The sequence below is a fragment of the Pelophylax lessonae genome (assembly GCF_965119305.1).
Source record: "Pelophylax lessonae genome assembly, chromosome: 8".
NCBI classification, from domain to species: domain Eukaryota; kingdom Metazoa; phylum Chordata; class Amphibia; order Anura; family Ranidae; genus Pelophylax; species Pelophylax lessonae.
The window spans coordinates 13949334-13976833 of record NC_138775.1 but is presented as its reverse complement, the minus strand read 5'-3'; the positions used below and the strand labels follow the sequence as shown (position 1 = coordinate 13976833).

Sequence of the window (27500 nt, the reverse complement as noted above, 5' to 3'; positions counted from 1 at the left end):
GGGCCAACTCAATATTGAACCCTATGGACTAAGACTGGGATGCCATTAAAGTTCATGTGTGTGTACTTTTGACAATATATTGTATGTTTCCCTTACATGAAGTCTATGCTCTCCACTTAGTAATAATGGCACAGTAAAAGGGGGGGGGGATCAGAAGCAGGCAGAACAGAGAGGGGGATCAGTGTCAGAGAAGCAATTACAGGAACGATGCCCCGTGTCTATCTCTGCTGGCAGCAGCTGAAAGCTGGCAGGAGGGGGGGAAACTGGGTTTCAGCTGCTGCAAAGAGCCGCACAGGACTTCCTTCTGTAAATGCCCCTCTGCCCCACTGCACCGATTCCCTTTGCTGTTGGGGCCCCCCTGTGTGCCTGGGCCCCCTACAGGAGGACTGGTGCCCCCCCCTATCAGTGGCCCTACCTATGAGCACAGCAGTGATCACTTACCTCATCCCAGTGCTGTGTCTCCACGTGAAGAAGGACCAAGGCCTTCAGATCCCCAATCTTCATGTACGTCTCAGCCGCGTAGCCATGGTGCTGCAGCTTCTTAAAATAGTAAGCGCACTTTGACAGAGGTTCCCGCTCCGCCTTGTCCAGCTTCCTCGCTATGTCGATCAACCTGAAAAGAAAATCTGAACATTAACCTCATAACAAACTGTAACAGCGATGGCGTGCCTTTACCTGCAGAAAGCAAACAGACATCCAGATTCTTTAGTCGTTGAACTCCGAGCAGCTAAAAGCAGATTTTTTTTTCTTTATAAATTCTTTATTTAAAAGGCATGCGGTACAAACAGGAAAAAATCAACATGACAAAATGGTGAAAGCGATGACCACCAGTGGTAAACAGTGGTAAAGTGTGACAGCGCTGAACATTGGCCTGGGCAGGAAGGGGGGAAAGTGCCCGGTATTAAAGTGGTTAAATACACAAAAATGGAAAACACTTTAATAGTCTTCCTTATTTTAGTAATTTCTCCCCCTTTTTACATGTACAAAATTTTAAGTTTCCATCCCCCCACCTCCATTTCTTCTCTATGGATAGTAAATAAATGCAATTTAAGAATAGCAAAAAACAGGTTTTGCAATATAAACTAAATGAAAGAACATATATTTAATTTGGAAGATTGATTGAACCAACCAAAAGCTATAGATTTATTTCAGGAACAAGTGTAGAGACAGAACTGCGCAGGAATTTCCCACAATGCTCCAGTGCACGGCCCTCTTTGTTCGGAAGGTTAATCAGAGAGGAGACCTTGGGGCTCCTTTTCCTTTTCCTTGCTACCAGGAAACGCGATATCATTCAGCTCCCCATTCATTTTTATTACCCTTAAAACTCACCTATAAATCTCCAGGGATGGCTTTATGAGCAGAGCAAAAAGTACAAACTGCAGAGCTGCTTATAAAGGGAGACAACGGTGTAACCCAATATAGGATCACCGTCTAACAAAAGGAGACATTTAAACCTTTAAAGAGAACGGACTGTCATTGTAAAGGTACTTTTTTTTCATATACATATGAAAGTGATTATCAGAATGTAGATAATCCTGTAAAAGTAATAAAGTGACCCTGTCACTCACTGAAATAATCTGAGGCGAATGGAAAGTGAACACTGTAACCGTAGGGTTATCTTACTGCCACTGGTATTATTATATTAAGGTACTGATATTGTAAATCAGTGGTCTCCAAACTGTGGACCTCTGCTTGCCTTTATGTGGTCTTTTGGGCACCATTCCTACCACCGACTCCAACAATGGGGCACCATTCCTCCTAACGACTCCAACAATGGGGCACCATTCCTCCCAATGACTCCAACAATGGGGCACCATTCCTCCCAACGACTCCAACAATGGGGCACCATTCCTCCCACCGACTCCAACAATGGGGCACCATTCCTCCCAACGACTCCAACAATGGGGCACCATTCCTCCCAACGACTCCAACAATGGAGCACCATTCCTCCCAATGACTCCAACAATGGGGCATCATTCCTCCCAACGACTCCAACAATAGGGCACCATTCCTCACAACAACTTTTACAATGGGGCTCCATTCTTCCCACTGACTCCAACATTGGGGCACCATTCCTCACAACGACTCCAACAATGGGGCACCATTCCTCTCAACGACTCCAACAATTGGGCACCATTCCTCACAATGACTCTTACGATGGGGCTCCATTTTTCCCACTGACTCTATCATTGGGGCACCATTCCTCCCACCGACTCCAACAATGTGGCACATATTCCCCTAATACCAAAAGATGTGACCCAGGGGCCAAATGTGGCCCTTTGCTTGCCTTTATCTGGCCCTTGGGGCACCATTTCTCCCACCGACTACAATCACGTTGCACCATTCCTCCCACAGACTCCAACGATGGGGCTTTATTCCTCCCACCGACTCCAACAATGAGGCACCATTCCTCCCACTGATTCCAATGATGGGGCACCATTCCCCCCACCAATTCAAACGATGAGTCACCATTCCTCCTATCGATTCCAATGATGGGGCACCATTCCTCCCATCGACTCCTACAATGGGACACCATTCCTCCCATCGACTCCTACAATGGGACACCATTCCTCCCGTCGACTCCTACAATGGGGCACCATTCCTCCCACTGATTCCAATGATGGGGCACCATTCCCCCCACCAATTCAAACGATGAGTCACCATTCCTCCTACCGATTCCAATGATGGGGCACCATTCCTCTCAATGACTCCAACAATGGGGCACCATTCCTCTCAAAGACTCCAACAATGGGGCTTTATTCCTCCCACCGACTCCAACAATGAGGCACCATTCCTCCCACTGATTCCAATGATGGGGCACCATTCCCCCCACCAATTCAAACGATGAGTCACCATTCCTCCTACCGATTCCAATGATGGGGCACCATTCCTCTCAAAGACTCCAACAATGGGGCACCATTCCTCTCAAAGACTCCAACAATGGGGCACCATTCCTCCCACTAACTCCTACAATGGGGCACCATTCCTCCCACCGACTCCAACGATGGGGCACCATTCCTCCCACCGACTCCAACGATGGGGCACCATTCCTCCCATCGACTCCAAAAATGGGGCACCATTCCTCCCATCGACTCCAACAATGGGACACCATTCCTCCCATTGACTCCTACAATGGGACACCATTCCTCCCATCGACTCCTACAATGGGGCACCATTCCTCCCGTCGACTCCTACAATGGGGGCACCATTCCTCCCACTGACTCCAACAATGGGGCACCATTTCTCCCACCAGCTCCTACAATAGGGCACCATTCCTCCCACTGATTCCAACGATGGGTCACCATTTCTCCCTCCAGCTCCAACAATGGGGCACGATTCCTCCCACCGATTTAAACAATGAGTCACCATTCCTCCCACCGATTCCAATGACGGGGCACTATTGCTCCCACCAATTTCAACGATGGGGCACCATTCCTCCCACTGACTCCAACGATGGGGCACCATTCCTCCCACCAGCTCCAACAATGGGGGACCATTCCTCCCACTGATTCCAACGGTGTGTTTCACCCTTTTGGGCTTACATGTACATCTCTACAACTAAGCACCGCAAGGTGAAATGCATTAGAGGAGCGATTCTTCGGGTGGAGATGAACAAGATGTACTGTTTGTGCAATAAAACTTGCTGAAGGAAATTATATGACCACTGTGTGTCCCCATGTTCCTTATGTAGTGTTTATATGAAGCATGACATGGCTCCAGGGACCAGCACCTGGTGTGTCCACAACATAAGGGTTCTCTAAATTTTGCCGCCTCAACCTCCGCAACACCTCCAAAATACGCCCCTTACTAACCAATGACACAACAAAGCTCCTAGTTCACTCCCTGGTTATCTCTCTCCTCGACTACTGTAACTCCCTTCTCATTGGCTTAACTCTGAATAGGCTATCCCCCTTCAATTCATCATGAATACTGCTGCCAGACCCATCCACCTTACTAATTGCTCAGTGTCCGCTGCTCCTCTCTGTCAATCCCTGCACTGGCTTCCGCTCACCCAACAAAATTAAATTCAAAATACTAACAACAACTTACAAAGCCATCCACAACCTAACCTCCAGCTACATCACTAACCTAGTCTCAAAATACCAACCTAATTGTGCTCTTCTTTCATCTCAAGACCTCCTGCTCTCTAGCTCCCCCGTCACCTCCTCCCATGCTCGCCTCCAGGACTTTTCCAGAGCCTCTCCAATTCTATGGAACTCCTTACCTCAATCTGTCCGATTATTTCCTACTCTTTTAGCTTTTAGATGATCCCCAAAAACCCTCCTCTGCAGAGAAGCCTATCCTGCCCACACCTAACAACTGTATTTTCCTTTTCTCCATCAGCTTATCTTATTTGTTTCACTTGACCCTCCCTTCTAGAATGTAAGCTCTAATGAGCAGGGCCCTCTGATTCCTCCTGTATTGAATTGTATTGCAACTGTATTGTCTGCCCTCATGTTGTAAAGCGCTGTGCAAACTGTTGGCGCTATATAAATTCTGTATTATAATAATAATAATAATAATATTAAATAATAATTATTATAAAGGAGACAGTCTGAAATCTCAGAGCTCCTGAGCTCCAGGCATGCAAAACAGTAATGGCTGCACATGGGATAGGGACCTTAGATTGTAAGCTCCTTGAGGGCAGGCTCTGATGTCAATGTACAATGAGTAAAGCACTGCATGCCTACATTTTGCTATATAAATACCTGTAATAAAATCAATAAGTACATTGCAGACAAAAGCTTCAGAGATGAAGACTTTTTAAAAAGTCTTGACATGACTTAAGGGCTTTTTTTCAGCAGGAACGTGGGGTAACGCAGTTCCGGCACCTCCAGCAATGAATGCATGTAAAATCAAGGGGTGGTGGGGTGTGCTGGAGGGTCAGTTGATGCTGGCTGCTGGGTAATATATTGTCCCTAGGGGAGATCTTTTGTTGCAGGGGGGAATCTATTGTTGCTGGGAGGGATCTCTTGTTGAGGGAGGGGTCTACTGATTCTGACTGCTAGTAGATTTATTGTTGTTGGGGGGGGCTATTGTCTCTGCGGCGGAGGCTCTATTGTTGCTGGGGGTATATTGTTGCAGGGGATCTGTTGTTGGGGGAGATCTAAAGCTGCTGGGAGGAGAGCTATTGTTTCTGAGGGAGGAACTATTTTTCCTTAGGGGGGGCTAGTGTTTTTGTGGGGGGCTATTGTTGCTGGGGGGATTTATTGTTGCTAGCTGCAGGGGATCTACTTTACTGTCTTTCTTATTATTAACACTTTCCATACAAATTAGTTAGCACCAGAAAATGATTCTTGGTTCTCTAAAACGGGGTGGTACTGGGAGGTAGGTAGGGGGTGGAAACAAGGAACAGTACCGGGAGCTGGATAGGGAGTGGAAACAAGGAACAGTACCGAGAGCTGGATAGGGGGTGGAAACAAGGAACAGTACCGGGAGCTGGATAGGGAGTGGAAACAAGGAACAGTACCGGGAGCTGGATAGGGGGTGGAAACAAGGAACAGTCCCGGGAGCTGGATAGGGGGTGGAAACAAGGAACAGTACCGGGAACTGGATATGGGGTAGAAACAAGGAACAGTAACGGGAGCTGGATAGGGGGTGGAAACAAGGAACAGTACCGGGAGCTGGATAGGGAGTGGAAACAAGGAACAGTACCAGGAGCTGGATAGGGGGTGGAAACAAGGAACAGTACCGGGAGCTGGATAGGGAGTGGAAACAAGGAACAGTACCGGGAGCTGGATAGGGGGTGGAAACAAGGAACAGTCCCGGGAGCTGGATAGGGGGTGGAAACAAGGAACAGTACCGGGAACTGGATATGGGGTGGAAACAAGGAACAGTACCGGGAGCTGGATAGGGGGTGGAAACAAGGAACAGTACCGGGAGCTGGATAGGGAGTGGAAACAAGGAACAGTACCGGGAGCTGGATATGGGGTGGAAACAAGGAACAGTACCGGGAGCTGGATAGGGGTGGAAACAAGGAACAGTATCGGGAGCTGGATAGGGGGTGGAAACAAGAAACAGTACCGGGAGCTGGATAGGGAGTGGAAACAAGGAACAGTACCAGGAGCTGGATAGGGGGTGGAAACAAGGAACAGTCCCGGGAGCTGGATAGGGGGTGGAAACAAGGAACAGTACCGGGAGCTGGATAGGGGGTGGAAACAAGGAACAGTACCGGGAGCTGGATAGGGAGTGGAAACAAGGAACAGTACCGGGAACTGGATATGGGGTGGAAACAAGGAACAGTACCGGGAGCTGGATAGGGGTGGAAACAAGGAACAGTATCGGGAGCTGGATAGGGGGTGGAAACAAGGAACAGTACCGGGAGCTGGATAGGGGGTGGAAACAAGGAACAGTACCGGGAGCTGGATAGGGGGTGGAAACAAGCAACAGTACCGGGAGCTGGATAGGGGGTGGAAACAAGCAACAGTACCAGGATCTGGATAGGGGGTGGAAACCAGGAACAGTAACGGGAGCTGGATAGGGGGTGGAAACAAGGAACAGTACCGGGAGCTGGATAGGGGGTGGAAACAAGGAACAGTACGGGAGCTGGATAGGGGGTGGAAACAAGGAACAGTACCGGGAGCTGGATAGGGGGTGGAAACAAGGAACAGTACCGGGAGCTGGATAGGGGGTGGAAACAAGGAACAGTACCGGGAGCTGGATAGGGGGTGGAAACAAGGAACAGTACCGGGAGCTGGATAGGGGGTGGAAACAAGGAACAGTACCGGGAGCTGGATAGGGGGTGAAACAAGGAACAGTACCGGGAGCTGGATAGGGGGTGGAAACAAGGAACAGTACTGGGAGCTGGATAGGGGGTGGAAACAAGAGGTGACTAGGAAGAGGGGAGTTCCTGCACCTTTATTCTGAGAAAAAAAAGCCCTGCTTAAGCTAATAGCACATCTAAAGAAACACAAAATTCCAACCCACTACAGACTAAATTCTAAAGGCCAACAGGTCACTTTCAGGCCCGACAGGTCACAACATTGCCGTGACACAATTACGTCACCATGGGAAATGGTGATTCCACAACAATATGTGACTATTATTGTCTGGCAAAGCATACTGGGACTTTTTAGGTCCCTTAGCAGCAGAATGACCACAGCTGTCCACTTTAGATGGATGGGATATGGGAGATAAAACACAGGAAGCTCGGAGATATTTTTATACAAAGGTGTTTGCCTATGAGACCAGGAAGCAGAATGTGTAATACAGGAGAAGATCTTTCATCCTGGAAGTGGAAAAGATGAGCCCGGAGGAATAAACACAGGAAACTGCAACCTTGTTTTTTGCTCTGAATGACCGCAAATAGCTGACTTCCTGCTTACCGCGTTCCTTAACTGTTTTCCAGGTATGCAGTTAGCAAAACAAAAGGCTAAAGATAACCGCAGGACGTTATGGGTGGCTGGACATTACGTTTTCGACATGTTTGGTAGAACGACTTGTTTTCTTATATATTAAAGCTCTCTAAGGACTTTTGTGCACGCCACATTTCCGATGCGATTGTTGGACTGGGCTGGATAGGGACAGAGGCAGGAAACGGGGCCCAGCTGAAAGTCATTTTATGAGCCTCTGTAATTCAAGCTGCTGCCATGGTGCCCAGCCGGCAGGTGCTGTCAGCAGGATGTCCTGCCACACTTCACGGTCTTGCTGAAGAGACAATTATTCGAGGTGAGATCGGGTTGTCCGCCTCTGGAGCTCCATTGCTATTCATTTCTATATGACGTTATCCTTCAGAAACTGGCCATGTGGGGCCAATAACATTTACACCTGTTACATAGTGCATGGGGTTAAAGGGACTCGGTAAATAAAACGGGAACATTCTGCATACAAAAAATAAACTATGGAATATTCTCAGCAAGCACACATTTTGAATCATTACTTTTGATAATTTTACATTTTATGTGCTTGCTCTTTCATATTATGATGAAAAGGGGAGCCAAATCAAAGCTGGATACAGATTTTTTGTCTGTATACAGGTGGTGGAGCTCCAGTCAAGATCTCACTCTTGGTGATGGATGGTGGCTACATTGCAGATACATTGACAAGGATTCTACACTTTACAATTTTCACTTCTTTGGACTTTATTTTATTTGGATGGCACATATTGTTTGTATCATATGCAGTGCTTTAAGTGGGCCGGTACGCACTGGTACTCAGTACTGCCACTTCCAAATATGGCTCTTGAGGGTATCGCCACCTCTCCATGCGCCTTAGCGTACCGGTACGCTCATTTTGGACATCTACGCCAGACCAGTCACCACCAGTGAGTCCCCCTGGCTCCGGAGTCCCAGGCCAGCAGCAGCGGCAGAGCTGCCACGCTGCTGGCCTGTACTGCAGTGCACTGGTTGCTATCGCTGCTCGGCGTCTAGCAACCAGTGAGGTCATCTGAGGAGGAGGAGAGTGAGGCCCCAGCATACACTGCGAAGCCTCCTTCCTACTCTGCTGCGCACCGAGTGGAGTGTTGGCTCCACCCACCTTCTCCCTCCAGCTACTCCAGGCCAGCACAGCACAATGAGTCCTGTGTGTCAACCTCAGCCTAAAGACATGAGTAGGAGCATTTCTGGGGACCCTGATGTGGGATGGGATGGGGGGCTCTGTGGGGACACTAATGTGAGGGGGGTGCTCTGTGGGGACCCTGATGTTGGATGGGGGTGCTCTGTGGGGACCCTAATGTGAGGAGGGGGGGTGCTCTGTGGGGACACCCGATATAGGATGGGGGGTGCTCTGTGGGGGCCCTGATGTGAGGGGGGCTCTGTGGGGACCCTGATGTGAGGTGGGGGGGCTCTGTGGGGGCCCTGGTGTGAGGGGGGGGCTCTGTGGGGACCCTGATGTGGGAGGCTCTGTGGGGACCCTGATGTGAGGTGAGGGGGCTCTGTGGGGGCGCTGATGTGAGGGGGGGCTCTGTGGGGGCGCTGATGTGAGGGGGGGCTCTGTGGGGGCCCTGATGTAAGGGGGGCTCTGTGAGGACCCTGATGTGAGGTGGGGGCGCTCTGTGGGGGGGCCTGATATAAAAAAAATGTATAGGCTATAATAGAGTACCGGCACCTCTTTTGGGCCACTTAAAGCACTGGTCATATGGGTGCACTATTTTACTAATTTAGCGCAACGCTGTAAATTTTTGAATAGTATTTGTTTTAAAACCCAACTCCAGGCAAAAAAAATAAATTCCAATACAGTAGGGCTGTGTTTGCACTGCTCGTTTTGTCCAGGGATAAACCGAAAGCTTATACTCACCCAATCCTCCGCTGTCCCATGATCCAGCGGTGGACTGTTCCTGATGTCTTCACGTCCAGAGCAGGTCTACGAGCATGATTATGTCAGAACAGTCCACTGAACAAGCCTGCTAGACCGCTAGGGAGCAGTAGCTGCAGGAACCAGTCTTGTGCTTCAAAGGCAAGCAAAGTCCTTTCTTGTATAACAGAGGCATGGACTCCAGAGCGAGAGATATCATTTTGCCCCTGTACAAATCATTAGTAAGACCTCATCTGGAATATGCAGTTCGGTTTTGGGCACCGGTTCTCAAAAAAGGATATCGGGGAACTGGAGAAAGTGCAGAGAAGGGCAACCAAACTGATAAGAGGCATGGAGGAGCTCAGCTATGAGAAAAGATTAGAAGAACTGAATTTATTCTCTCTTGAGAGGAGGAGATTAGGGGGGAATATGATCAACATGTGTAAATACATAAAGGGGGATATGATCACCATGAATAACTACATAAAGGGGGGATATGATCACCAAGTATAAATACATAAGAGGGATATGATCACCATATATAAATATATAAGGGGGGATATGATCACCATGTATAACTACATAAAGGGGGGGATATGATTACCAAGTATAAATACATAAGGGGGGATATGATCACCGTGTATAAATACATAAGGGAGGATATGATCTCCATGTATAAATACATAAGGGGGTATATGATCACCATGTATAAATACATAGGGGGGATATGATCACCAAGTATAAATACATAAGGGGGATATGATCACCATGTATAAATACATAAGGGGGGATATGATCACCATGTATAACTACATAAGAGGGGGGATATGATCACTATGTATAAATACATAAGGGGGGGATATGATCACCATGTATAAATACATAAGGGGGGGATATGATCACCATGTATAACTACATAAGGGGGGATATGATAACTATGTATAAATACATAAGGGGGGGGGATATGATCACCATGTATAACTACATAAGGGGGGATATGATCACCATGTATAATACATAAGGGGTCCATATAGTGAACTTGGTGTTGAGTTATTGAATTTAAGGTCATCACAGAGGACAAGGGGGCACTCTTTACGCCTAGAGGAAAACAGATTTAATCTCCAAATACGGAAAGTTTTCTTCACAGTAAGAGCTGTGAAAATGTGGAATAGACTCCCTCCAGAGGTGGTTCTGGCCAGCTCACTAGATTGCTTTAAAAAAAGCCTGAATTCTTTCCTAGGTGTAAATATTATAATTGGGTACTAACATTTATAGGTAAAGTTGATCCTGGGAATATCCGATTGCCTCTCTGGGATCAGGAAGGATTTTTTTCCCCCTGTTGTAGCAAATTGGATCATGCTTTGCTGGGGTTTTCGCCTTCCTCTGGATCAACTCCGGGTATAGGATTGTGTATATGGGATTGTATGGTTGGGTTTTCTTTACTGTTTTTTGGTTTTTATTGCTTGAGCCAGATGGACTTGTGTCCTTTTTCAACCCGACTAATTATGTAACTATGTTGTGCTGGGGAGAATCGGAGGATTAGGTAATTATATCTACCTTCCCCCAACCCCTAGACAAAATCGAGCAGCCCCACTGCAAGGGAAAACCTTTCTTTCCCCTGAGTTGGGTACCCAGGTAGCTCCAGTTTGTATGTATATATATATATATATATGTGTAAGAAGTGAACTCACATCTCTACCCAGCCATGGTCCCCGCTCAGTTCGATGGCCTTCATGTGCTCTCCAGCCGAAATGTACATTTCAGCTGCTGCTTTTGGCTCCCGGATGTTTCGGGCCCAGTCCGCCTGTTTAGTGATCAGATTTTTGGTCTCTTTTGGATCTCCGGATGCTATGAAATCCTAGGGAAGAAACATCTGTCAATGTCTAATAAATACTGCACAGAACAACTACACTATAACAATGGAGTGGTCTCAACCCCTTTTACCCCTATAACCCCTTTACTCCCATGGTAGATCCAATATTCTGGTAGTTCCAATATTTAAATGCGTACTCCACTCCAAGGAAGGAACTCCACCACCAATAACCACAACTGAAGGCTTACTGTAGATATATGACCCTTATATAAGACATAATTTATGACAAAACGCGTTGGTTGGGGTCATTTGCTGATGTCAACACGTTCCCGGAAAAGATGCTGAGCTGGTCTAAATGCATGTTTTTACTGCGCAATGACTCTTCTTGCCTGTGTAAGTGCATTTTATGTGTATAATAAACTTGCCCACTGGATTTTTACACTTTTTAGAGCGCTTGGTCTCCTTTCTTTGAACATGTGGCGATATGGTGGATGCTGATGGAGGATACCAGTGGGCAATTGTGTTCCTTGCGAGGATGGATCCTGCTGAATAGAACCAGGAGTGGTTTCTCTGGTGGAAAAGTTATGCTATATATGACTTCTCCATAATAGGAGGGTCATATATCTGTGGTAAGCCTTTAGTTGTGGCCATTGGTGGTGGAGTTCCTTCCTTGGAGTGGGAGACACATTGAAATATTTTTGCCACTTGGAATATTTTCAATTATTCAATTTAAAGATTTATATTTTTGTATGATCTTTAGTGTTTAATGCAATTTTCATATTCTAGCGCAGGGGTCTCAAAACTGTTGCCTGGGGGCCAGATGCAGCTCCTTGCTTGCTTTTATCCTCCCCGTGGGTTTTTATTCTGCCCACTGTCAGCAACAGTAAGGCATAGTTCCTGCCACTGACAGTCGGGCACTATTCCTCCCACTGACACCAATGATGGGACACTATTCCTCCCATTGATAGTAATAATGGGGCACGATTCCTCCCACTAATACCAAGGATGGGGCACTATTCCTCCCATTGACACCAATGATTGGGCACTGTTCTTCCCATTCACACCAATGATGGGCCACTGTTCCTCCTGCTGACACCAATGATGGGGCACTATTCCTCTCGCTAAAACCAACGATGGCACACTATTCTTCCCATTGACAGTAATGATGGGGCACTATTCCTCCCACTGACACCAATGATGGGACACTATTCCTCCCACTGACATCAATGATGGGGCACTATTCATCCCACTGACACCAATGATGAGGTACTATTCCTCCCGTTAAAACCAACGATGGCACACTATTCTTCCCACTGACATCAATGATGGGGCACTATTCCTCCCACTGACACCAATGTTGGGGCACTATTTATCCCACTGACACCAATGATGGGGCACTATTCCTCCTACTGACACCAATGATGGGGCACTATTCCTCCCACTGACACCAATGATGGGGCACTATTCCTCACCACTGATACCAATGATGGAGCACTATTTTTCCTATTAATACCAATGATAGGGCACTATTCCTCCCCCTAATACCGATTCATGGGGCATTGTTTACTCCCTCTGACACCAGAACGTTTTCTACTCACACTGACCACAGTGCAGCCCCCCCCCCCCCCCCTAAAGTTTAAGGGAAAGTAAACTGGCCCTTTGTTTAGAACGTTTGGAGACCCCTGTTGTGGTGCAACACAATATATAGGCATAACATAATGCATTAATTCCTGATCTAGGTGTGACAAAAGAGTCCATTGTCTGCATCCTAAAAATAAGTTGTGCTTTAGTCCTACTTTAGGAACTGCAAGTACCAGCGGTGTCAAGCCACGTGTCCTTTAAGATGAGCAATGCAGCATTTGATGGATAGGTACCTTGGCATACTCAAACATGCGCAGGTCTGTGTACATATCCATAGCTCGGTTCTCTTGCCCACCCTTCTTGTAGAGCTTGGCTGCCTCGTGGAACTTGCCCTGATAGGCGTAGACATCCGCCAGGAACAGATCGTCATTGGCATCTCCGCGTTTTTTACGTTCCTGGGAGATAAAAAAAAAGGATTTATATCACATATTTATAGCACTTTCCTAACAAGTGGACCCCGATATGGATGAATGCTTTTCAGGTTTTTTTTTTTTTTTCTGAATGAAAGAACATGCAGACCCTAACTGAATGATATTTAGTTTGCTAAAGCACTGTTTATAACAAACAATTGCTATGCTCTTTAACTACTTCCTTACTGGGCCATTTCTGGCACTCCGCTCCTACATGTAAAAATCATCATTTTTTTGCTAGAAAATTACTCGGAACCCCCAAACATTAGATATTTTTTTTTTTTTTTTAGCAGAGACCCTAGAGAATAAAATGGTGGTCATTGCAACTTTTCACATCACACGGTATTTGTGCAGAAATTTTTTTTGGAAATTTCTTTTTATTAATTTTGGAACAAGTAAAACAGACAAGCGCAGAAATTTTTTAAATGCGTTTTTGTTTTTTTTAAAAACTGTTTTATGAATAAAAAAGACAAACAAAACACTAAAGTTAGCCCGATTTTTTTGTATAATGTGAAGGAATAGGGTACGCCAAGTAAATAGATACCTAACATGTCACGCTTTAAAATTGCGCACACTCATAGAATGACGCCAAACTTCGGTACTTAAAAATCTCTATAGGCAACGCTTTAAATTTTTTTTACAGGTTACCAGTTAAGAGTTACAGAGGAGTTCTTGGGCTAGAATTGTTGCTCTCACTCAAACGTTCACGGCAATACCTCTTGCACGCCGTTTACATATGTGGCCGTGACGTACGCATGCGTTCGCTGTGTGCACGCGGGGATGGGGGCACTTCAAATTTTTTATTTTTTTATTTATTTTTATACTTTCCCTTTATTAATTTTTTTATTACTTTTCTTCCTATTACAAGGATTGTAAACATCCCTTGTAATAGGAATAGTGAATGACAGGTCCTCTTTATGGGGAGATCTGGGGTCAATAAGACCTCAGATTTCTCCTACTGGCTGGAAAGCCTGAAATAAAAAAAAAAAAAAAAAAAAAAAAAAAAGAAACGAGATCACGGCAGTATTGACAACTGCCAGGCCGGGCGTGACATCATCACGTTGCACCCGGGCCTCCGAGAGTCATAGAGACAGCCGGGGACTATCTGGTCCTCGGCAGTCTCTATGGTGTACTTCCGCCAGCCTTCTCTGGCTCGCGGATCGCACGGGCGAGCCGTTAGAAGCACTGTAGGGCGATGGGGGGGGGGGGGCTAGGATGAAAAGGTTCCCGTACTAATTCAAGGGGACTTCTATCCACTTCTATTGTATACTTCCATCAAAGCAGTACTTAAGTCGCCAGGAAGTCACCTGGCAAAGTTGCACCACAGGTTGCGGCAATGTAAACTGAGCCTTAAAGAGAATAAAAATGGCATTTCAAGTAAAGCTTGTATCGGATTTTAGGGACTGGGTTTAGTTTGACCCTAAAAATCGTGCGTGGGAAGGAAGGAAGAAAGGCAACTGTAGGTGTAGTAATCATCTGCAGGTGATTTTGACATGTGATCCCACTAAAAGGCCCCCTGTGCACCCATCAGCATTTACAGCAGCCACTTTCGCTGCAAGCCTGATTGTAATTTTCAACCAAGGGAGTAGACGGGGAGGGGGTAGATGGGGGGATGTGTGTGGGGGAGTGGTCAACCCCTCTTTTCCCAGAACATGCATGGTGCAGCACAGCAGCTTGTGCTGACAGCCACTTCAGGCACGCATAGCAGGAGCCAATCCTGCAGTCTATCGTTTCAAAGCAAGGGAGGCTGCTCCTCTCTGGCTCCAGTCACATAACCCAACCGAGGGAGGACTTCACTTTGAACCCCCAATTTGGTAAATGTGTTTTATGGAGGTGAGGGGGAGTTGTATTGAGGGTGAGCACTGTACTGTAAGAGGGAATCTCTATTAGGGAAAGGAGGGGGGGGGGAAGGAAGGGGGGGGGGAGTGGAGGGTCATTTTGTTTTTGTTTTGCACGCCTGACCCCTGCACTCTGTACATTACACACTCCTGACCCCTGCCCTCTGTACATTACACACTCCTGACCCCTGCACTCTGTGCATTACACACTCCTGACCCCTGCACTCTGTACATTACACACTCCTGACCCCTGCCCTCTGTACATTACACACTCCTGACCCCTGCACTCTGTATATTACACACTCCTGACCCCTGCACTCTGTACATTACACATTCCTGATCCCTGCCCTCTGTACAATACACATTCCTGACCCCTGCCCTATGTACAATACACACTCCTGACCCCTGCACTCTGTAAATTACACACTCATGACCCCTGCACTCTGTACATTACACACTTCTGACCCCGGCACTCTGTGCATTACACACTCCTGACCACTAAAGTATGTGCATTAAACACTCCTGACCCCTGCACCCTGTGCATTACACACTCCTGACCCCTGCACCCTGTGCATTACACACTCCTGACCCCTGCTCCCTGTGCATTACACACTCCTGACCCCTGCACTCTGTACATTACACACTCCTGACCCCTGCACTCTGTATATTACACACTCCTGACCCCTGCACTCTGTACATTACACATTCCTGACCCCTGCCCTCTGTACAATACACATTCCTGACCCCTGCCCTCTGTACAATACACACTCCTGACCCCTGCACTCTGTACATTACACACTCCTGACCCCTGCACTCTGTGCATTACACACTCCTGACCACTAAAGTATGTGCATTACACACTCCTGACCCCTACACCCTGTGCATTACACACTCCTGACCCCTGCACCCTGTGCATTACACACTCCTGACCCCTGCATTCTGTGCATTACACACTCCTGACGCCTGCACCCTGTGCATTACACACTCCTGACCCCTGCACTCTGTGCATTACACACGCCTGACCCCTGCACTCTGTGCATTACACACGCCTGACCCCTGCACTCTGTGCATTACACTCTTCTGGCCCCTGCACTCTGTGCATTACACACTCCTGACCCCTAAAGTATGTGCATTTTTAAAGGGTTCCCTGGTGTGCTTAGTGCAATATACCCTGCTCTCTGTGCATTACAAACTCTTTTCCCCTGCGCTCTGAGCGATATGCACTCCTGATCTCAGCGCTCAGTGTGTTACCTGTTCCTGTCCTCTGTACATTACAAACTCTTCTCCCTTCCGCTCTGTGCGATATGCACTCCTGACCTCTGCACTCACTGTGTTATGCATTTCTGTCCCCTGTACCGTACATTATGAACTCTTCTCCCCTGCGCTTTGTTTGATATGCACTCCTGACCTCTGCACTCATGTCCCCTGTCAATCCCTGTCAATCTCCCTTAGTCTGGGGCTCCATGGAAGATCTCACCTCGTGGAGTTTCAATGATCATGAGAACGGTGAGGAATCAGCCCAGAACTATACAAGAGAATCTGGTCAATTATCTCAAGGCAGCTGGACCATAGTCACCAAGAAAACAACTGGTAACCCACTATGCCATGAAGGACTGAAATCCTGCAGTGCCCGCAAGGTCCCCCTGCTCAGGAAAGCACATGTACAGGCCCATCTGACGTTTGCTAATGAACATCTGAATGATTCAGAGGAGAACTGGGTGAAAGTGTTATGGTCAGATGAGACCAAAATCGAGCTCTTTGGCATCAACTCAACTCGCCATGTTTGGAGGAGGAGGAATGCTGCCTATGACCCCAAGAACACCATCCCCCACCATCAATCATGGAGGTGGAAACATTATGCTTTGGGGGAGGTTTTCTGCTAAGGGACAGAACAACTTCACCGCATCAAAGGGATGATGGACGGGACCATGTACCATCAAATCTTGGGTGAGAACCTCCTTCCCTCAGCCAGGGCATTGAAAATGGGTGGTGGATGGGTATTCCAGCATGACAATCACCCAAAACACACGGCCAAGGCAACAAACTATTGGCTCAAGAAGAAGCACATTAAGGTCCTGGAGTGGAGGGGGAGCTAAAGGTTTGAGTTACCAAATCTCAGCCTCGAAGCCTTAATGACTTGGAGAGAATCTGCAAAGAGGAGTGGGACAAAATCCCTCCTGAGATGTGTGCAAACCTGGGGGCCAACTACAAGAAACGTCTGACCTGATACTTATTTCAATCATTAAAATGCAAATCAATTTATAACTTTTGAAATGCGTTTTCCTGGGTATTTTTGTTGTTATTCTGTCTCTCACTGTTAAAATAAACCGACCAATACAATTATAGACTGATCATTTCTTTGTCGGTGGGCAAACGTACAAAATTAGCAGGGTATCAACATTTTTTGCCTCACTGTATACACTCCTGTCCCCTGTACTCTGTGTATTACAAACTCTTCTCCCCTGAGCTTTGTGCGATATACATTCCTGTCCCCTGTACTGTGTGTGTCACAAACTCTTCTCCCCTGAGCTTTGTGCGATATACATTCCTGTCCCCTGTACTGTGTGTGTCACAAACTCTTCTCCCTTGCGCTCTGTGTGATATGCACTCCTGTCCCCTGTACTCTGTGTATTACAAACTCTTCTCCCCTGAGCTTTGTGCGATATACATTCCTGTCCCCTGTACTGTGTGTGTCACAAACTCTTCTCCCCTGAGCTTTGTGCGATATACATTCCTGTCCCCTGAACTATGTGTGTTACAAACTCTTCTCCCCTGCGCTCTGTGTGATATGCATTCCTGTCCCCTGTACTGTGTGTGTCACAAACTCTTCTCCCCTGCGCTTTGTGTGATATGCACTCCTGTCCCCTGTACTGTGTGTGTTACAAACTCTTCTCCCCTGCGCTTTTTGTGATATGCACTCCTGTCCCCTGTACTGTGTGTGTTACAAGCTCTTCTCCCCTGCACTGTGTGATATGCACTCCTGTCCCCGGTATTCTGTGTGTTACAAACTCTTCTCCCCTGCGCTCTGTGTCATATTCACTCCCGTCCCCTGTACTCTGTGTATTACAAACTCTTCTCCCCTGCTCTATGTGTGATATGCACTCCTGTTCCCTGTACTGTGTGTAATACAAACTCTTCTCCCCTGCACTCTGTGTGATATGCACTCCTGTCCCCTGCGCTCTGTGTTACAAACTCTTCTCCCCTGCGCTCTGTGTGATATGCACTCCTGTCCCCTGTACTCTGTGTGTTACAAACTCTTCTCCTCTGCGCTGTGTGATATGCACTCCTGTCCCCGGTATTCTGTGTGTTACAAACTCTTCTCCCTTGCGTTCTGCCCCCTTCTCACTCCTGCGCTCTGTGCGATATGCTCCCTTTTTCTAAGCCCCCCTCATTTATCCGCATGCACAATTCACCTCGTTTCTTTTCCCTCTGGGTCCTCAACACTGAGCCCCCCACCCCCGCCCAGTATAAAGACAGGTATGAGGCTGAATTTAATGACTTGTGAAGAAATACAGAAGTGAACTTCATGTTGATTTGATTTATTTGTAGTGAGTTCTCCTTTACAAGGGATCCTCTGACCCCCCCCATTTAGCACAATGCTGGGATGTGGGGAGTGCAGGCGTGGAGTATATAAACAGCAGGTGTATCCGAGCGTTGCTCCCGGCTCGGTGTCTCCGGAGGGCAGACAAATGAAAAGGACATTGTGTAGTCAGGTGCAGTGAGCGCCGGGCGCCGACAGGAACCAGCAAGAATTTAATAAACCGCCTGCCTGGAAATCCTGGGACTTCCTAACTATACTCAGGGTGCCGTCTGCACCAGTTATTGATTTTTTCCACTGGCTGGGGGTGTGCAGAGAAACAAATCACACCGCACCACACAAATCACACCGCACACGGATTTCCCTCTTTTACACAACACTGACTGCTAAATTCTGTGCTTTAACATTAAGCTGAAATTCAAATCTGCTTATACTTTGTCTTCCTCAGTTCCCCCACCCCCCATCACCAACAAAACCTTTTAATTTCCATTACATACCTTATTTTATGCCCAGCGATATCATTACTGGGTCGCTGTGCTCCTCTATGCAATGCAGGCAGATCATGGCTGGTAGGAGGGGCTGTACATCACTTCCTGAAAACATCCCAGCACCCTGCCTCAGTCCTCCTCCCAAGAGCCCTCAGCCCTAAGGCAAGAAGTAGCCTGGCACTTGGGAGGAGTTATGCCTTGGTGGGCGGGTGTCATTCAGAAGGCATCCTGCAGACCATTGCAGGGAACACCTAAACAGGTTACTGAACATGCATGAATGAAAGGACTGCAATCCAATGAATGAAAGGACTGCAATCCAAAGAATGAAAGGACTGCAATCCAACGAATGAAAGGACTGCAATCCAATGAGTGAAAGGACTGCAATCCAATGAATGAAAGGACTGCAATCCAATGAGTGAAAGGACTGCAATCCAATGAGTGAAAGAACTGCAATCCAATGAATGAAAGGACTGCAATCCAATGAGTGAAAGGACTGCAATCCAAAGAAATGAAAGGACTGCAATCCAACGAATGAAAGGACTGCAATCCAATGAATGAAAGGACTGCAATCCAATGAATGAAAGGACTGCAATCCAATGAGTGAAAGGACTGCAATCCAATGAATGAAAGGACTGCAATCCAATGAATGAAAGGACTGCAATCCAATGAGTGAAAGGACTGCAATCCAATGAATGAAAGGACTGCAATCCAATGAATGAAAGGACTGCAATCCAATGAATGAAAGGACTGCAATCCAATGAATGAAAGGACTGCAATCCAATGAATGAAAGGACTGCAATCCAATGAGTGAAAGGAAAGGACTGCAATCCAATGAATGAAAGGACTGCAATCCAATGAATGAAAGGACTGCAATCCAATGAATGAAAGGACTGCAATCCAATGAGTGAAAAGGACTGCAATCCAATGAGTGAAAGGACTGCAATCCAATGAGTGAAAGGACTGCAATCCAATGAATGAAAGGACTGCAATCCAATGAATGAAAGGACTGCAATCCAATGAGTGAAAGGACTGCAATCCAATGAATGAAAGGACTGCAATCCAATGAGTGAAAGGACTGCAATCCAATGAATGAAAGGACTGCAATCCAATGAATGAAAGGACTGCAATCCAATGAATGAAAGGACTGCAATCCAATGAATGAAAGGACTGCAATCCAATGAATGAAAGGACTGCAATCCAATGAGTGAAAGGACTGCAATCCAATGAATGAAAGGACTGCAATCCAATGAATGAAAGGACTGCAATCCAATGAATGAAAGGACTGCAATCCAATGAATGAAAGGACTGCAATCCAATGAATGAAAGGACTGCAATCCAATGAATGAAAGGACTGCAATCCAATGAATGAAAGGACTGCAATCCAATGAATGAAAGGACTGCAATCCAATGAATGAAAGGACTGCAATCCAATGAATGAAAGGACTGCAATCCAATGAATGAAAGGACTGCAATCCAATGAATGAAAGGGGCAGGTCAAGGACATTTAAGAGGAAGTCAACCCTTACTTTTTAAAAAAACACATTTTCTTCCCTGCAAAGTAAATGCATAATGTGCTAGTATGGTACGCATAATGTGCTAGTATAGTATGCATAATGTGCTAGTATAGCATGCATCACATCCTAGCACATTATGTGACACTTACCTCCAAACTAAGCCCTCGTCGTCCCCGCTGGCAGCCGCATCCATCTTCAGCCGTCTTCCTTCCTAGTCTGCGGACTCCGGCTATGCTACTGGCCGGGAGCAGCGTGACGTCACTCCCGCGCATGCGTGAGGGAGCCGCCTGTCCCGTCACAGGGCTCTGAAGAAACAGCACTAGCGGCCATTCCTTCAGAGCGCACGCGCCAATGACGTCATTGGCTGCATGAAATGTAAATATCTCCTAAACGGTGCAAGTTTAGGAAATATTTACAGCACCTATAGGTAAGTCTTATTATAGGATCACCTATTGGGTACAAGTTATTAGATTGGGTTTACAACCACTTTTAGTCTGGGGAGGACAAAGCTAGATGATGCTGGACGACCTCAAGCCAGGAAATGGGGCGGGGCTCTGACTTGCTGCAGCTTCTAATGCACATGGTGAGAAGCTCACAGTGTGCAGTAAAATCAGAGTACAGGAGAGGAGCCTGGAAAATGGTACAAGACTGAAGAGAAGGTCAGAGCTCACCACAGGGGAAGCGGATCAGCGGGTCCGGCTGCCACCATTGCCACCTGCGATCGCTCCCCGTGGAGACAGAACATCGGTCTGCCGTTGTAAAAACAGCAGACCGCTGTTCTGTCAGTTATGAACACAGGGATCCTCTTATTTAGGAACACAGGTCTCTGTATTCATGCAGCAAGCCCCCCCCCCCAGTTAGAAAGCACCCCCTAGGGCAGTGATGGCCAACCTTGGCACCCCAGAGGTTTTGGAACTACATTTCCCATGATGCTCAACTACACTGTAGAGTGCAGGAGCATCATGGGAAATGTAGTTTCAAAACATCTGGGGTGCCAAGGTTCACCATCACTGCCCTAGGTACACATTTAACCCTTTGATCGCCCCTGGTGTTAACCCCTTCCCTGCCAGGGTCATTAGTACAGTAACAATGCATATTTATAGCACTGATTACTGCAGTAATGTTACTGGTACCCACAAAAGCATCGAAAATGTCTGTTAGGGGTCTGATCTGTCCGGCCGCAATGTCGCAGTCCTGCTAAAAAAAAAAAAAAAAAAAAAAAAAAAAAGACATAAATCTTTCCCCTAGTTTGTGGATATGATAACTTTTGCGCAAACCAATCAATACACATTTAATTGTTTTGTTTTTTTACCAAAAATATGTAGCAGAATACAAAATGATGAAAAAAAAAATGTGATTTTTAAATGTATTTATTTTTTTATTGGGAATGTTATATAGCAGAAAGTAAAAAATTGCTTTTTTTTTTTTTTTCAGAATTGTCGCTCTTTTTCGGTTTATTGCGCAAAAAATAAATAATTGCACCGGTGATCAAATACCACCAAAAGAAATCTCTATTTGTGGAAAAAAAAGTACATGGATTTTATTTGGGTACAGCATCGCACGACCGCGCAATTGTCAGTTAAAGTAATGCAGTGCCGTATCACAAAAAATGGCCTGGTCATTATGGGGGTAAAACCTTCCGGTCCAGAACTGGTTAATGAACGTAGCATTGTATGCAACTTCTTTTTTTTTTTTTAACTTGGTAAGAAAAAAAAAAAAAAAAAACGCAATGAGACTCCCTTTTATTGGTGATCACTTAACCGCTTGCCGACCGCCCACAGTATATTTACTGCGGCAGTCAGTCCCTACTGGGCAAAGCGATGTAGTACTACATCGCTCGCCCAGGAGCCTGCAGGGGGGCGAGCGCGCGCCGCCGGAGACACGCTCCTGCCCCTGCTCGTTCCCGGGCATCCCCGCACGAGTGACCGGCAGCTCCGATGTCCGCCGGTCACTCGCGATCTCCCGCTGGAGAGGGAGAAAGGCAGGCGGCTGATGTAAACAAAGCCGCCTGTCATTCTCCCTGGTGTAAGAACAGAGATCATACGATCCTGCTATGTAGGATCGTATGTCTCTGTGGTTACATCACAAGCCACGCCCCTTGACAGTTATAATCACGCCCCTAGGGACACACTTAACCCCTTGATCACTAATAAAGTTAACCCCTTCCCTGCCAGTGTCATTTTTACAGTAACAGTGCATATGTATAGCACTGATTACTGTAGTAATGTCCCTGGTACCCCCAAAAGTGTCAAAAATGTCAGTTAGGGGTCCAATCTGTCTGCCGCAATGTCGCACTCCCGCAAAAAAAAACAAAAAAACGCAGATTGCCGCCATTACTAGTTAAAAAAAAAACCAATATAAATGACATAAATCTTTCCCGTAGTTAGTAAACGCAATAACTTTTGCTCAAACCAATCAAAATACGCTTATTGTGATTTTTTTTTTTTAACCAAAAATATGTAGCAGAAATCAAATTGGCCTAAAATGTTAAAAAATTTTGATTTTTAAATATCGCACAGGTGATCAAATACCACCGAAAGAAAGCTCTGTTTGTGGGAAAAAAGGACATCAATTTTATTTGGGTACAGCGTCACACGACCGCGCAATTGTCCATTAAAGTCACGCAGTGCCGAATCGTAAAATAGGCCCTGGTCTTTGAGCAGGAAAATTCTCCGGGGCTTATGGCAACTGCTGCAATAGATACCATTTTTGGTTTTGGGTTTAGTACCACTTCAATGGTCACTATAGCTGAAATATGGAGATAAAGTATGAAAAATAGATACACAGCAGCTTTATAAACGTCCAGTGTGCATGAGGCCGAAAAGAAAACGGTTAAATAGAAAAAAAAACCTTTATAAGTACTCCCCACATTGCAGGGCTCCTTGGTTCTGCTACTGTCTATACACTGCTGACACCTACTGGTTACTCCATATATTGCACTGCTATATGCACAGGTGACACATAGACTTTACTCTGTGCATTGCACTGCTATATACACTGCTGACACCTACTGGTTACTCCATATATTGCACTGACAGATCTGTGACACCTGTCAGAAAAGGTACCAACAGAAGAAAAAAATGCTTTCAGTACAAGTCAGAAAACCTTCTGTTTTGCAGAAGCAGTGCTTAAAGAGGAGTTCTGCCTGGGGAACAAAAAATGAAAAGTCAGCAGCTACAAATACTTTACAAATACTGTAGCTGCTGACTTTTAATATATAGACACTTACCTGTCCAGGGAGCCCGCGATGTCGGCACCCCAGCCGATTTTTGGATCGGCTGTCAGGTGCTGCCGCCATTTGTCGTAAGGGAGACCAGCAGTGAAGCCTTTTAGCTTCACAGCCGGTTCCCTACTGCGACTCCATCTCCCAGAAGTGCGCATGCGTGAAGCCCACCCGCGGGGGAAGGAAAAGGGGGGGGGCGAACTTCCAAAGGAACGGCGCCGTGACACCATCTCCCAGAAGTGGGGAAGAATACATGTCTAAAACATGTCTAATACCCCCCTGAAAGGTGCCAAATGTGTCAACGGAGGGGGGGGGGGGGAGCAGATCAGCGGAATTTACACTTTTGGGTGGAACTCAGCTTTAATATACATCTTTAATAAGCTCTGTATGGCATTTTGTCTCTATGTAAATAGTGATAAAGAACAAGCCAGGCAATGTTTAAATCTGACCTCCGGCCTTTCCTTCAGTGTTGCACAGTTGTACCGGCTCCTCTCCTGTACTGAAATTACTTATTCTGATTTCACTGCACACTGTAAGCTTCTCACAGTGTGGATCAGAAGCTGCAGCAAGTCGGATAGAACCCGCTCCATTTCCTGGCAGGTGGACGTCCAACATCATCTAGCCATTTCCTTCCCAGCAGGGCCGGGACAAGGGGTGGGCAGGAGGGAGCGGTTGCCCTGGGCTCAATGGTTTATTGCAGGTATGGGGGGGGGGCGCCTTGACCCTAACCCTAAGGGAAGGGGGGGGCGCAGTTTGGCATCCTTACCCTGGGCACTGGATGACCTTGTCCCCGCACTGCTTCCCAGCTTGACTGCCCCTTGCCTTTTCCTTTCATTCATTGGATGTCAGGTCTTTCAATCACGGAGGATCAGCATCACATGCGGGTGTTGCCTAGGGCAGTCCACATGCAAATACAGTCCTTCTTTGGAACTCCCACTCCTCCAGACGGACATCCACCCATCAAGGCATTTTTTAATTTGCATAACTCCTTCCCAAGAGCCAGGGCCGAGAGCTTTTCAGAGTACTGAGGCCTCTGTGCCTCTCTATGCAATGTATGATGATCATGGCTAATGGAAGGAACTAGCAGGGTGCTGTACATAGCTTCCTAAAAACATCACAGCACCCTACTAGGTCCTTCCATCAGCTATGATTTTCCTGCATGACAGAGAAGCACAGAGACCCAGTGATGGCATCTGTAAGTATGTAATGGAAATGGAAAGGCTTTATTTAAAAATGTCATTAACATATTAACATGTTGATAGAAGGGTGTGGGGGGGCTACCTGTAAGGCGACCTAGGCAGCCGCCTAGGGAGCAGCATAGCAGGGGGCGCCGGCATCCTGCACCCAGAATCAGTAATGGACTGCCGGCCACCGGCCGGTGCAGCACTCCTCATACTGTGCGCTGCCTGAGCGCTACAGCAAGCCACGTTATGTGAGCCGAAATCCCCATAGGAAAGCATTGAATAATGCTTTCCTATGGGGAGGCCTAATTTGCGTGCGCGGCCATTGCCGCACATACGCATTCGGTCATGCGTGGCAAAGGAGAGTAGGTGGAGCCTAACCCAGGTGCCGAGGTAAGTCACTGAAGGGGTTTTAACCCCTTCAGCAACTTGGGATGGGGGAGGGGGGCAGTGGGAGGGAGAGAGGCACTACAGGGTCCTGCAATGCCAGGAAAACGAAATATGTTTTCCAGGGGGCGGCAATTTTTATTTTGCGTAGGGTGGCAAAAATCCTTGCACCGGCCCTGGGGGAGGGGGGAATCTAAGCAGATTATACTTCAGCTTTAGGAAACCTTCCAAGACTACTAAATATCTCAGAAGGCTTCACCATAATACCCGAAGCCCACCAAGAAAAATCTCAGTGCGTTTCATTCTGATTCTCTGCTTCAGCAGTGCGGAAATCAAACATTTTTCATATTAGAGGAAATATATATATATATATATGTGACTCAGATGATGTCACTGAGATAAACTGCCAGCAAAACAGGCCAAGGAAGGAAAAGGAAAAAATGTGCGCCGCAATCCTGGCCTCTCCCATCCCTGATGCCGCCACGACCTCCCCATGTTAGGGGTATGTCAACACTATTGTGTAGACACAATAGAAGGGACCCGGGACTGAACTCTGCACCGCCGAGCTGCTTTCACCAATTCATTTACTGATCAAAAGGACAATAAACACTGTAAGGTAATGAAATATGGATTACACAGCCAAAAGGCACAGCTTAGTTCAACCAGTATATGGGTATATCTCCAGGCAGTTTGGTATGGGGGGGGGGGGGGGTCTACTGTGCTGTGGTTTTACCACCCCCCTAAAGTGTAAAATAACAGCTGGATAGGGCTGTTCACATTCTGCAGTGGCAGCATTTTTAACTCATGGTGCAGAGCTTGACTGGTGGCACCATTTGTCAGACTCACCTACTGAGTACAATAGGGCCGCACTGCAATGCACACAATTACAGCATGGTAGTGCAGCATTGTAGGGTAAATCACGAGGTGAAGCAGAGATATAACATTTCCTCACTGCCTGGCAAATGTACTTTGAAAAGCACTGTGACTGAGAAAGGCTTTATTAGTGGCTCTGATGAAGAAGCTAAGCCTCGAAACGCGTCAGCCATTATTCGTTAAGGACAGTGGGCACTGACACAGACTGCTCCTGATGTTTGGATTGGATATGCTGTTTTAATATCATTGTTTGTGAGTAGTTACTTTTTATTTCCTACGAATAAAGCCTTTATTGAGAATAATGCGCTAGGCCGGTGCGCCCTTTCTTTGTCTTTTTGTTGGCAGTACCTTTAGACTACCCCGGTATTATAGGGCAGCAAGGCCTTAGCCATTTGGGATGCCAAGTGTGAGTTTCCTGGAAGGAGCGGTCGGGGGGGGGGGGGGTTCTGAGCGCAGGAGCAAGGTGCTACGCATCATGAGTTTGTTTTGGAACTGGAAGGAGAGAGTCTGAGATCGGTACAGCGGGGAATTCTGTAGATCCTGATCTGGAGGAGTGAAGAATAGGTGCACGGCTCCTAGGGGTTGCAGTGTGCAGGCGCTGATACTGGAGGAGCTTGCCCAGGTAGTAGAGTGGCAGGAGAGTGGGGGGGATGTCTCCCACCAGAACCAATTGGCTGCTCAGGTGCTCTCCTTCCAGTTCTTGTAGCTCTCCACATGGAGATCTGTCAGCGCGCCTCTCCGAGCCTGTCCGCTTCCATACCGAGGCTCAAAGAGGCATGAAGGACAGGATAGGGACAGCCAATGGACTAGATGTGGCCTTGGGACTGCAGGTCTGCTCTACATTCTCATAGGGAAATATGCACATCTAAGGCTGTCAATCACAGGCTGTGAGAAGTGACTCGTGCAGATATCAGAGTAAGGAGACAGCAGACAGAAAATCACACTAAGTGCTTTGGATTGAGGCTTGGATTGGATTACGTGCACACTACAGAAGAGCAAGCTTTGTTCATTTTACATTACAGAGGTTTGCAACCACTTTAAAGCTGAAGTGTAATATAAGTTTATAATACCTTCCCATAATAAACAAGCAAAAAATTGGGGGAGCAAACCCTGAACATGTATATCTAAAGCCGGTGCAGCTATGGACCAAGCGACATGTATATTAAAAAAGAATAGCGCACACATGCAAAAGAAATGACTATCAAATATGGAGACAATCCATGAATAAAAATGGGGATTTAGTCCCCACCATATGGCCATATCGTGCTCAAGCCCACCACTGCGTCAAAGTACCCCAGTATAATACCTTCCCATACCCACCTCCCCCAATCAACATGCAATTCAAATTTTTTTTATGAAACAA

The 27500-nt window shown here is 46.8% G+C and overlaps 1 protein-coding gene across 2 annotated transcripts in view; it reads right to left on the bottom strand.

Annotated features, from left to right (window-relative positions):
• Nucleotides 1–27500, bottom strand: part of IFT122 (intraflagellar transport 122) — a 147485-nt gene that overhangs the window by 69141 nt on the left and 50844 nt on the right. For both annotated transcript variants that reach the window (XM_082265531.1, XM_082265532.1), the window contains exons 17-19: nucleotides 12919–13080; nucleotides 10923–11089; nucleotides 442–613 (exon numbers count right to left, since the gene is read on the bottom strand). In XM_082265531.1, the coding sequence (XP_082121657.1) occupies nucleotides 442–613; nucleotides 10923–11089; nucleotides 12919–13080 (501 nt within the window). The remainder of the gene's footprint in view (nucleotides 1–441; nucleotides 614–10922; nucleotides 11090–12918; nucleotides 13081–27500) is intronic.